The sequence below is a fragment of the Electrona antarctica genome (genome assembly GCF_951216825.1).
Source record: "Electrona antarctica genome assembly, chromosome: 2".
NCBI lineage: Eukaryota > Metazoa > Chordata > Actinopteri > Myctophiformes > Myctophidae > Electrona > Electrona antarctica.
In genome coordinates, this window is record NC_136807.1 from 36,364,302 (window position 1) to 36,376,794 (window position 12,493).

The 12,493-nt window shown below is 43.6% G+C and overlaps 1 protein-coding gene across 1 annotated transcript; it reads right to left on the reverse strand.

The window, feature by feature from the left end:
- Positions 1-529: 529 nt before the first annotated feature.
- On the reverse strand, positions 530-10,254 carry actr8 (actin related protein 8). Its single transcript, XM_079490354.1, has 13 exons — positions 9,945-10,254; positions 8,402-8,572; positions 7,960-8,070; positions 7,559-7,663; positions 6,628-6,801; positions 6,028-6,121; positions 5,789-5,921; positions 4,769-4,922; positions 4,403-4,498; positions 4,160-4,300; positions 3,223-3,550; positions 2,580-2,743; positions 530-1,601 (listed from the first exon to the last, which is right to left on the reverse strand). The coding sequence occupies exons 1-13, from the start codon at positions 10,077-10,079 to the stop codon at positions 1,458-1,460; spliced, it is 1,950 nt and encodes a 649-aa protein (XP_079346480.1). The 5' UTR covers positions 10,080-10,254; the 3' UTR covers positions 530-1,457.
- Between the last annotated feature and the right edge of the window lie 2,239 nt (positions 10,255-12,493).

Sequence of the window (12,493 nt, forward strand, 5' to 3'; positions counted from 1 at the left end):
CTGTAACCCATTTAGACCGGTTGTAACCTTATCCGGGAGCTACCCCTGTCGCATTAGTTGTTGATATGCATATAGACATAATTTAAAAAAAAATTAAGAATGTAAAGGTTTTCAGAAAACTTAGGTTAGGTTTTAGATAGAGATGCTCCGGTCAGGTTTTTTGGGACCTCTCACGATCGGCTGATACCGATCTTGTGCGTATAAGGGGAAAATTTGAATATTTCCAAAAGTATATCAAAACTGTTCTGTGTGGGGAGGAAGGGGAGAATTAGGCCTGTCCTAAAGATGCAAAACTTTATTATACTATTTATCCGATTGACCTTGTCCTTTTATACCACTTAAAATGGGATAAAAGATCGATTTCTCCAGTTCGGGTAAATCACAGATAGTCATTTGGAGTGAATCAGCGGAGCACCTCTAGTTTTAGAATCGGCCTCAGGTCTACATGCATTAAACATTTGCTCATCAGATCTGGAGATTTTGGCAAGTAATCATAAGAATGCCCAAGGTTAGGAAAAGGGTTTGGTAAACAAGTCAAGCAAAGTTGAGGATATCTATTAGTGGTTAGATTGGATTTTAACAACAAAGGAATCCCAGATTTCTCCAAATGTAATTACATTTATTTTGGTTCACTAGTGTATATACAAACTATTACAGGGGTGAAGAATTTACTTTTATGTACAAAACAAACCTACACTGTAGGTGACGTTTAATCCAGATTCAGACTTGTGATAAACTGTACAAAAATCATGTACCTTAAAGACCCCCCAAATGTTGTGCTTCATTTCAGACAAATGCAGTGAGAGGCAGGGGAGATATACAACATTGTATGGCTTTATACCACCAGGACCTGCTTATAAATTAGTTGGCAACCATCTCATGTTTATCCGGCCCTCAAGATATGTTGGAAAAACAATTGAACTCAGTTTAACAGTATTTTCTAATCTTCACTCTGGTTCCTCTCTCTCTCCATCTCAACCAATTGAATGATTCTCTTCTATATACTATACATCGTAAGACGAATATCGTAAATAGACGATCTACAAGCTCAACGCATTACATTTTAAATTGTTTTTTTGACTGTCAAAGGGGGAAGCCTCCCTCTCCTTCACAGGGTGAGCCACAGAGCAGAACCCCTTTGGGGCATGCTAAGGTGACCCTTGCTCAAGGTCACTTCAGCAGTACAGTGACAAATACGAGACTTGAACCCTGTTTCTCTACCACCATATCATATTTGTCTTACAGTATGTAGTACTTTGCCTTATTTGTTCATTTCATATGGATGTTCTCGTGTTCCCAAGATATGAGGAAGAGCCTGGTGGCTCGAAATGTACCACCATTAAATACTTGCATACGAGAGCATTATACCGGTGTACGTTCTCCATGTTCACCTGATGAATACGGCCCTCTCGGAGCACATGTTTTCATTTCATGAGAACATTCTCTGTGGTCACTGGTCACCAGACGAATGCGGCCCTCTCGCGGAGCATGCGGACGCCAAAGCGATCCCACTCTCTCTGGTGGATCCACATCTCCTGGGTGGTGTCCAAACACGCCAGCACCGCCCCGCCTTTCCATGAGATCAGACGAGGGTCCATGTCCTGCAGAAAGTGCACAGTGTCACGTGTATATCAGAATATCACTAGTACTCTTAAAGTCTATTAGTGACTTTAAGAGTCATCAAATCTATGTGCCAGTGACCGATGCATGAATTTAGTAACATGCTGGATGATTTATTGATAATTTGGGTGGCATACATTCCCCATTGAATCCCCACCAAAGTGCACTGTACACTACAGTACATACAATAGCAATCTGCGGTCTAGACTGAAGCATTTGATTCGATTTTGAAGATGATTGCTATGGTTGGAATTTGGAAAGGATAGTAAAATAAGCTCCTTGTTGAACTTAAATCCTGTTTATGATTATTGTTCCAGCACAGGCATTGAGGTTCTCATTTACAGTCAGTTCATGTCCCCTTCAAAGACAAGTAAAGTTACCCTTTAAAAAAAGGCATTTCTGTTCTATTATATATTACACAGTGGAAAAAGAACAGGACAGAAAGGAGTAACCACTCAAGCCCAATTGTAAACATACCGTAGTCCTACGACAATGTTGTGCGGCAAAAATAGTTGATCTACAAACACATCGCAATGCATTATGAACTTCTACGCCTGCTTTTTGTTTTATGGGGGAAAAAAAACAATAACTTAGGTAGATTCGTAATCACTTCTCTGCCTACGTGATACATGCATTAAGTGGCTGAGTCACCACTCACCAGTACCACAGAAGTGCCAATGAGGTTGAGGGCATTACATGTCCTACACAGTCAAGTCCTCGGTTAATTTAACTTTTTTTAATGTTTTTTGGAGGGCTTTTCTGCCTTTATTGATAGGACAGTGGAGAGAGACAGGAAACAGAGAGAGAGAGGGAATGACACGCAGCAAAGGTCAGGATCGGGACGCAACCTGCGACATGCTGTCAGGCATGTGCCTATATGTGGTATGCGCCTGGACCGCTAGACCAGCGGGCGCCCCGTTAATTTAACTCTTGGGTGTAAAACAGTATCAGATGATCACCTTGGGCCGTGTGATGACTTCCACGTTGTCCACCAGCCTCCTGAAGGAGGGCGGCATCTTGTTGATGATGCGATGGAGTAGGAACTCCTGGGCACCGTGGAACATCAGGCCTCCTCCCACCACCAGGATGGAGCTGTACATCTTACGCTTTGTCTCATCAGACGCTGCCAAATAAACAAAGATAATTATGTTTCATTAAAACGGGTCTTACTTACATACCTTGTGTCAAATGCTTTTACTATTTTTATATCATTTCTTTGGGAATGTTTTTCACCATGTTGTGATTAGTGTGTTTGTGGAAAACATTAAAAAAATAAGTCTTAAGGTTTTTACACACCAGCAGCATTGTTTGTGTCTGAGATACATTTTCCAGAATACTGTGTATATATTTTCGGTCTATTGTTTGTGTCATTAGCTCATACACATACAGGTAGATGTACACTACAAAGTGATGCCATTTGTATTCAGAACCAGGTTGATTCTTCACCATGGATGAAGGCAGGTTATGAATGAGGCATCTATTATAAGAGTAGTTTTGATGTGAGATTTTCATATCGTTTATTCGCCATGTTGTCCCCATTGTGCAAAGACCTTTAGGCTGGTGTCTTATGTTACATAAATTGCCCTCTTCTTCGCTCCTCACCGCAACAGTCGATGCTGTGCAGTATGGCCTTGTCCAGGCCCAGGGCCTTGCTCTCAAACTGGCTCATGATGGCCGTCTTCCTGGAGAGCAGGCTGGAGGAGGGGGGCTCCTCTACCTCTCCGGCCCCCAGAAGACCCTCTCCCTGGGAAGGCCCCATTTCCATCTCCGTCTGGCTCCCACCACCAAAACCACTGCCTCCTACACCACCACCACCAGGCCTGGTGGGGTCAGAGGGGTCGCCGCTCCCTCCCTGTCCACTCAGCTCGCCCTCCACACCGCCCCCTCCTGGTCTGGAGACGGGCTTTCTGTCTGCAGAGGATTTGGAGGACTGGAGAGAGTTTGAAGGGAGAAGGGTGGGGGGGAGAGAAAAATGGAGGTGGGAGGTGGGAGGAAGGAGAGACAGGAAGAGGTTGAAGATGGAGTAGATGGGGAGAATGAAGTGGAAAGGGAGTGCACAGAGAGAAAGGCAAAGAGCAGGAACAGACATACTGTATATTGCAGTGGTTTTCAACCATTTTGATACCAGGACCCACTATTTATTCAGCATTTGAGCCACAGACCATGCTGTATTTAGGAGAGAGAACAGGCAAACGTTTACCAAAATAACACATTCTTCTACATTCTCCAATTGTGTAGACTTCTTGTGAATTAAGTAATTCAGATGTTTAACAATAATGTAACTCTTGAGAGCGTAAGGTTTCATTTAACGCTCTCAAGAGTTAAAGATCTATAAGGGTCCATTTGGTTACCAAGTCTCCATCTGGGGACCACCTGGAACCCTCTCAAGGACCACTGGTTGAAAACCACTGATTTATTGTAGAGTGAGTGAGTGAGTGCGAGTGTTTGTGTGTGTGTGTGTTACCTGGTCCTGGTTTACTCTGGGTGTAAGTGTGTGTGTGTAAATGAGTGTGTGTGTGTGTGTGTGTGTGTGTGTTACCTGGTCCTGTTTACTCTGGGTGCCCAGCAGGTAGTGCTCATCGTGAGGGTCCTCTGGGTCGCCTTGGGAACGGTACTGCAGTGATGTCATCTTCTGACCCACGATGCCAAATGTTGTAGGATAGAACAGGCCCATAGGTGCCTGAAATGAAGAAATGTGAACGAGAGAAACAGAGAGAGGATGCTCTGTGTGTGTGTGCGCTAAGAAAGCTAAAATTGTTCTTTGGCATTTGTAATAAATTACCTGTAATTTCTCATCTCCTAGTCGAACCTGGTACAGAAGAGCTGGGGCTTCTGGGAAACGTGTGCGGAACTCATGATCTTGTAGTCCTGATATGTCCTTTTCGAACAGAAAAGAAAAAGTATTGAATTTGTGTTCAAAGTTCTGACACACACACACACACACACACACACACACACACACACACACACACACACACACACACACACACACACACACACACACACACACACACACACACACACACACACACACACACACACACACACACACACACACACACACACACACACACACACACACACACACACACACACACACACACACACACACACACACACACACACACACACACACACACACACACACCTGGTTTAAGTGACAGAAGGTCTCTTTGAGCTGTTGTAGTAGCTGACAGTCTAGTCTATTGGACAGCTGACATTCTCTGTAGGGGAAGCCTGCCCTCTGCAGGAGCCAAAAGAAACTGCGAGTCACATCTGACCCACCATATGCCAGACATAACCTGCAGGCAGACAGGCAAAATAACACACAGACAAAGGTTAAATTGTAGATAATATATTATATATATTGTTTTTACAGTGTGACTCTATTCAGGAGGCTGGCTCTCTATATTAACCCATTTAGACCTGAGGACGATTCTACAAATGTCTTCTATTCTATTCTTCAAATGTCTTCTATAATCCGGACAGTTTTCTGAAAAACCCTATGTTTCTGTTAGTTGTTCTCAAACATTTTCATGTCAAGGACCCCCAAAAATATATGTAATTGGCCGCCGACCCCCATCTGAAAATATGTTGTTCTAAAAAAAACGCTCACTCTATCTAGAATATATATTCAAAGATTTGTGCCACATTTTCACGATTTTTCAAAAATAGCAGACCTACAAGCTCGTAGCGCGGCATAGTGCCACGCTATGAGATGGTAGATCTGCTATTTTTCAATAGCTAAAGTATAACAATGCTTAAAACCCCAAAAGGGGTTCCCGTACAGAATGGGTTAAGATGGTCTGTGTGCTTGTGCAGAGCTAATCTCACAAACCAGCAAAATTATTCTATTGTTCGGAGAAGGGAGCCAATACAGCTCTTTGAAAGTGATGCTCAAGTTACTTTGGCATGCTTAAGTTCAGCATCTGAAGATAAACATCAACAACCAACAACCATCCATTACTAACTCACTGCGGGGTCACGTCACTGTGTTGGCAAGCATGCACGCAAAACTATGGTCCTGATGGCCAAGATTACATTTACCCCCTGAGCAAGGCAAGCAGGTACTGTAGGCTCTAGTTGCTCAGTGGTAAAGGTTTCAGCACTTGCACCTTGGTGCCTATTTTCTGTGCATGATATGTCAGGGCTTCCAGGCTGCTCCTACCGGGAGTTGCGGTGGGACACCCCGTCCTCTACGCAGCACAGGCTGGTCTTCTGGTCCCCGACATCCACCACACAGGCACTGCTCAGCCCACTGCCAAACGTAGCACACACTGACTCCTGGTGCACAATGATGGCTGCATGCACAGCATGGGAGGGACACAGGGTTACACTGTGAACGTGTAGTAGTAGCTGCAGCAAATAGTTTGCATGTGTGTGTGTGTGTGTGTGTGTGTGTGTTACCAGAGAAGCCCATGTTAAGGAGCAGCATGTTGACCAACTCCTTGATGTGCTGTCTGTTGTAGATGTCAGGCACCAATAGGATGCACCTGTAATACTGACAACCAATCAGAAACGGTTAACAGCCAAATATGATACCGACTATACACTGTGTGTGTGTGTGTGTGTGTGTGTGTGTGTGTGTGTGTGTGTGTGTGTGTGTGTGTGTCACACACACACACTACTTCATATTTTGAGATGGGCCCTTTCATGGGATTTAAACAGAGCTGCGACCTTTAAACACATCTTAAATCTGATTGTTGTATACTATTTAAATAGTCTTAAGGAAAGAAATGATGTCCCAAAGTGTGTTTCAAAAAAGCTTTATACCCTTTATACTCTTTATAACATGTATATAACGATTAACGATGCAATGTGACATAGCTCTGTCTACAAAATGCTGTACCCCCTCCAACTGTATATACTTTCCCCGTTTTCAACTGTTTTTATTGTATTTTGACACTTGTTTTCTCATGCCAATAAAGCTCCTTTGAATTGGATTGGATTCAAGCTTGCAGCGTCATGACAATGCCTGAATGTAACTGTGATGTTGTTGTTTTTTACCTTTAGGTCTTTGAGGGGGATCTCGAGGTTTTTCTGGATGACGTGGGTCCAGATGGTCTCCAGGTCGGTCAGGACAGCTGTCAGAGAGCCCCCTGGGCCAGTGTGCACATTGAGCTGTCCCCTCACCATGGGCCAGTGCATGTCATAACAATCTGATGGGTTCACATACAGCGCCTGCAGGAGCAAGGGAGGACAGAATAAAGATGGAGGTTGACAGACGGAGAGAGAGATGGTTGGGAGAGAGAATGAAAGATCATTTGAGATGATGGAGACAGAGAAATTAAGAGGGAGATAGAGAACAGCACAGAGGAGAGAAATGGCGACTGGAGAGAGTCACAAATGATGAGAATGTGAGATGGAGAGAAACATTATGAGGAGAGGCTAGGGAGGCAAGTGGACAGACAGACAAACCCAGGAAACAAAAAGGGTGAGCTACAAAGAAAGTTTAGCTCATTTCACAGGATATAGACCAGTGGTTCCCAAACCTTTTCATGTCAAGGACCCCCAAATTGACATTAATTAGCCCGCAGACCCCCATTTGCAAAGATATGCCATGGAACCCCATAAGAGAAGATTTTTACGGCTTTAGCAGTGATTCTCAACACATTTAATTTCAAGGACCCCCAGTTTGATAATGCATTAGTCTACGGAACCCCATTTAATGGCATTTCTATCTCTGGGACCCCCAATTTATATTGTAAAATCAATGTTAATTTAACTCTGAAAGTGTACAAATGGAACCAACTGGACCCGTTAGGGTCCATTTGGTTCCATTTGTACACTCTCAGAGTAACAGATCTATAAGGGCCCATTTGGTTTCAAACTATCATTTAGCTGGGGACGCCCTGGAACTCCCTCAAGGACCCCTGGGGTAAGTGGGGTCCCACTTTGGGAACCACTGATACAGACTGAGTTAGACAGACTCACTGACCTCCTCCCCCACCAGGTACTGAGGGTGGTGGGCTGTGCTGGTCCACTTCACCCTGGAGCTGCTGTCCAAAACGCCTGGACGGATCTGACGGTTGTATGACCTGGCCTGAGGGTGCACGAATGCACACATGTCGCACGCACACACACACACAAGCAAACAAATACAGATTAATAAAACTAGAAACAAGCCTCTTTTCTTTTTTTTGAGAACTATTTCCATTTCAGCACATCAAATCAATGCTTTTCAAAAAGGAAGCAACAATGTGTGGTGCTGATGAGAGGAACAAAGTGCCTTATTGTTGCCATTAGCAAACCTCACTAAAACATACAGGATGTGAGTCTTTCGCTCTCACACATACCACCCCCCCCCCCAACACAAAGACGACACCATACAACACACACCTGTTCCGCTGAAACTGGCGTCCTCCGCACCCCAGTTGACATCTTCTTGGACCAGATGGCCTGATCAACCATTTTAAGACCATTCTGTCTCTGTTCACCACTCTCTGGTTTCTGTTGGCAGGAGAGCAGTACGGGGGAAAAGAATAAAGTTTTTTTTTTAATCGTCCACGCATATGAAACTTAAAACTATTTCCTTCATTTTAATGAGACAAAATATATGACAGGACTCCAGGGATATGCAACCTCCCATTTTATGTCCTTATGCGCCATCCAAATTGTGGAAATATGAGTGTAAAGGAAGTAGAGAGAGACAACATTTGTGCAGGGCACTGCAGGCTAGTTATTAAGTGCAGTGGAACAAGGAGCCATATTATAGTTAAAGACAGGAAGACTAATAATGACTAAATTATGTAATGTCCGAATACGATCATTAGTAACTTACATTCAGACCCTCTCTTATTAGCCATGCGTCTTCATGTTTGGGCTGTCCATTCTGCTTGTGTCTGAGGCCTATCACGTGAGGGATTGTCACTGGAAGTGTATCTGTTGCTCTGCCGATCCTGAGTGACCGCGAACCAGGGTGGATGACAACTACAAAGTTGCTTTGTATTTGCTGAAATAAATAAATAGACAAAACAATATACTGTGAGTTGCAGAGTACAATCTGAACATCGAGCCATGCATGTATATGTGAGATGAAGGTGACAGTACAATGATGCTCAAACCTCAATACGCTATGGACCAGAGCTAGCTAGCTTAAACTTATGATACCTTGAGTTTACACCACCAAGATACCCATGTACCTGTCTAGATACTTCCATAATGTTAACGAAGTCCACACCCACAACACCAGAGGGAGTGCAACGAACCATGTACAACCCAGATTCGGCACAAACACGGGACTAAATTATTTTCGCTCCTATGCCACCAAAATGTGGAACGCCCTACCAACAGTCATTAAGACACAATCAATTGATTGATCCTAACATTCTCTGAAAATGCACTTTGGCTAGCTCCAGCCTGTGGTGGAGCTACACGCAGTAGAACAGCAATGATATCAATACCTGACATAACGCTATGGACCAGAGCTAGCTAGCTTAAACTTATGATACCTTGAGTTTACACCACCAAGATACCCATGTACCTGTCTAGATACTTCCTTAATGTTAACGAAGTCCACACCCACAACACCAGAGGGAGTGCAACGAACCATGTACAACCCAGATTCGGCACAAACACGGGACTAAATTATTTTCACTCCTATGCCACCAAAATGTGGAACGCCCTACCAACAGTCATTAAGACATGCGAATCCCTTGACTCCTTCAAAACCGCTCTCAAAGGGCACCTACGGATGGCTGCAATTGGAAACTGGCACCCGTAAAATCTGAATCCCCCCCACCCCTTTTTCCCTCACTGTATATGTTTCTTTTCCCTTTTTACCTCCATTATGATGAATTCCTGTTCTGTTCTTTGTCTATATAGAAGTGTCTATTTGTACGCCTCTAAATGTTTTGATGAATTGAACATGGTGGGCCCTCTTGTAAACATACAACTTAATTGGGTCGTCCACTTACAGTTAACAGCCTTTGTATTGAGTTTGTGCTTGAAATGTACTGTAATTCTGCAAACTGTTAATAAATATTTCAATCAATCAATCAATCAAATGCCAGGCAGTTACAACCTATGGTTACAACCATAGTTTTATATATTTATACAACTAAATGTGCTTATATTTATACACTATGTATACCGGTATATATCATAGACTGTAAAAGGTATATATATGCAAACCAAAAAGTACTTCATGACTAAGTCATGTCTGACTCTGATCATCAGGATTTTAATCTTTCGGGACCCTTGGTTACCTTACCAAGGGTCCCGACGCTGTTGGAAAAATATTCATAGCGTTGGACACCGATCTAACTACTTTATAGTCAAGTCAGTTACTAGTGAGTTAGATTCTATCACAAGTTTTATCTTACTTCTTGAAGAGGTTCTGGGATCGCCGGGGGGGCGATGGGTCGTTTGACCCCACGCTGCTGCTCCTTGTCTTTCTCTTTCTCTCGCTCCTTGTCCTTCTCCTTCCCGTTTTCTTGTTCTCTCTCAGCTTGGGTCATTTTGACTGTTTCGTTGTTTTAACAAAACCAATATGTTTCAAATCGGTGAGTTGAGAACTTAAAATTTCATCAGGAAAAAAAGAAAATCATAAGAAGATTGTGGACACTGCTTCATGGAGCTTTTCTGCAACCACTGTGAAGAACATCACACTTCCGTATTTGGTCACGTGATACCAAGCAGAGTTATCTATTGGCTTACTGGAGGTTTCCCATTCTAGCTCAGTTAAAGGAGTAGTTCATGCTTTATATGTTGCATAATACGGTTGTCAATTTCAACACAATATGATGAGTACTGTTACTGTATTGATGTTTGTTCAATTTTCGCAACAGGTTTGGTCACCTTAGTGTCTGTGATTTGATATAGCTTTGATCACAAAACACTAATATATAGTCCCATTAATAATGGGACTATTAGTGCTTTTATAATATATAATAATATATATAATATATTATTTTAATCCATCACTACATAATGGGCCATTATGTATAGTGCAGTGATGTAAATAGGTTTTCAATGTAATGAGTCCCGGGATGCAGGGATGGTCTTTTAGATGAGTCCCACTTCAACGACGTTAGGAGTCATATTTTGCCATTTTTACAAATTGCAGCATTTAACTCCCATTTTACATGAACCAGTAAATTCCAGCATTTCCCATAGGACTTGATCGTTTTTTACCTTAATTGACATAGAGCTATGAAACATATCATATGACTCCTGTGCTCTTTAATATGATTTAAAATTTAGATGAAACATTTTGTCAGGTAGAAGGCAGCATATGTACTGGTTTAACTCTTTTTGACAGAGCCCAAGGACACCTGGGGGTCGCTGGGCCGGACCCCACCCACCCCACAAACAGAGTGCAGACTGCAGAAGTGAACCATGTAGGACCTCCAAGAGACTGTCTAGGAGGATAGCAAGTAAACAATGAATGAATGACATGAAGGAGACAGATATGATGTGGGTAGGGAAGGACTGGGAGTCAGAGAAAACACAGGTAAAGTAAAGGAGAAGAGGCTTTATTGGTTCAGCCCCAAATCAGCCCTATTTACTGCACTACAGCAGTGGTTCTCAACCTGTGGGCCGGGGCATCCTCGTAGGCCACAAGGGTACTGCAAGTGGGCCCCCAAAGTAATTGGCAAAATACTTACTTGTACTAAGTTAGTTCCATTGATCGAAGCCGGCCTGCAACACAATCAATTGATTGATCCTAACATTCTCTGAAAATGCACTTTGGCTAGCTCCAGCCTGTGGTGGAGCTACACGCAGTAGAACAGCAATGATATCAATACCTGACATAACCTGATATCTGTTATGTCTTACTGTTTGGCAAGAGATGGCAGTACTGTGTGTGTGTGTGTGTGTGTGTGTGTGTGTGTGTGTGTGTGTGTGTGCGCGCGGGTGCATGTATGTGTGTGTGTGGGTGTGTGTGTTTGCATGGTGTCTCTCTCTCTCTCAGAGTTCATCCGCGGGCCAGGGGCGGGGAGTCTCCGGTGACGCTGTTCTGTGTCACGCCCAGGATGTCTCCCTGCTGGGCGTGCTGGCGGTCCCAGTCCGTGGCCACGGCTTCGTCGTCCCAGTTGGTGGAGGTCTCCGTATCGCTGATGTAGCCCGGCTCCCCCTGTGGAGTGGGTGGGGTAGATGAGCAGCCGCTCCACCGAGAACGCCCTCAGGTCCCGCCGCTCAAAGTGAGACATGAAGTCCTTTCTGAGGAAGAGGAGGGGGACGGGATGGATGGGGAGAGGGGACGAGGATTAAAGCAAAATAAAATCTCACGACTGAACAACAATGTGTATGTATGGCCAAGTACTATTATGCAATTCGTGAAACAGTGTGAAAGGAGCCCCCCACACACACTATTATATTTATACTGCCGAATCTTTGCCACGATGCCACCTGCTCTCACATTTTTTTTAAAACATGGAACTGGTAAAAACATGGAACTGGCTGAAGCGGCTGTGCATCGTGGCAAATATTCGCCGGTGTGGCCCTGTGCCGGTACCCGGATGAGTGAGACCTCATCTTGGAGCTATATACTGTAGACGAATTCAGAAACGGGTCTCATGGCAACATTAAAAAAAAAGAGAGAAAACTAAAAACGGAATGTCAAGGCTGCTGTACTTTATACCTCATACTTCTTAGTATGAGGTATAAAGTACAGCAGCCATGTGTTCATAAAACAGAAAGATTGGGTATTGGGTAAGACTGGCGTTATGTATCTTTCAGGACCTTTCACTGCTTCGTCTCAACCATTACTCTATGGCTCTGGTCTCAGCCACCGTGGTGGATATTTTGACATTCCGTTTTCTTTTTTTGGAATGTTGCCACTACTGTTGGAGCAGCCATAAACTACACAGATTCATCCCGATGCTCTGGGCATCTTTGTAATGTTAGTGTTAGTAAAAAGCAGGTAAAA

Excerpts from the sequence above, each read along its gene's own strand:
- actr8 (XM_079490354.1), bottom strand. The coding sequence starts at position 10,079 with ATGACCCAAGCTGAGAGAGAACAAGAAAACGGGAAGGAGAAGGACAAG. Across the intron at positions 7,664-7,959 it reads CGCCAGTTTCAGCGGAACAG|GCCAGGTCATACAACCGTCA; the intron begins GTGTGTGTTGTA and ends GTGCACCCTCAG. Across the intron at positions 4,301-4,402 it reads TAGGAGATGAGAAATTACAG|GCACCTATGGGCCTGTTCTA; the intron begins GTAATTTATTAC and ends TCTTCATTTCAG.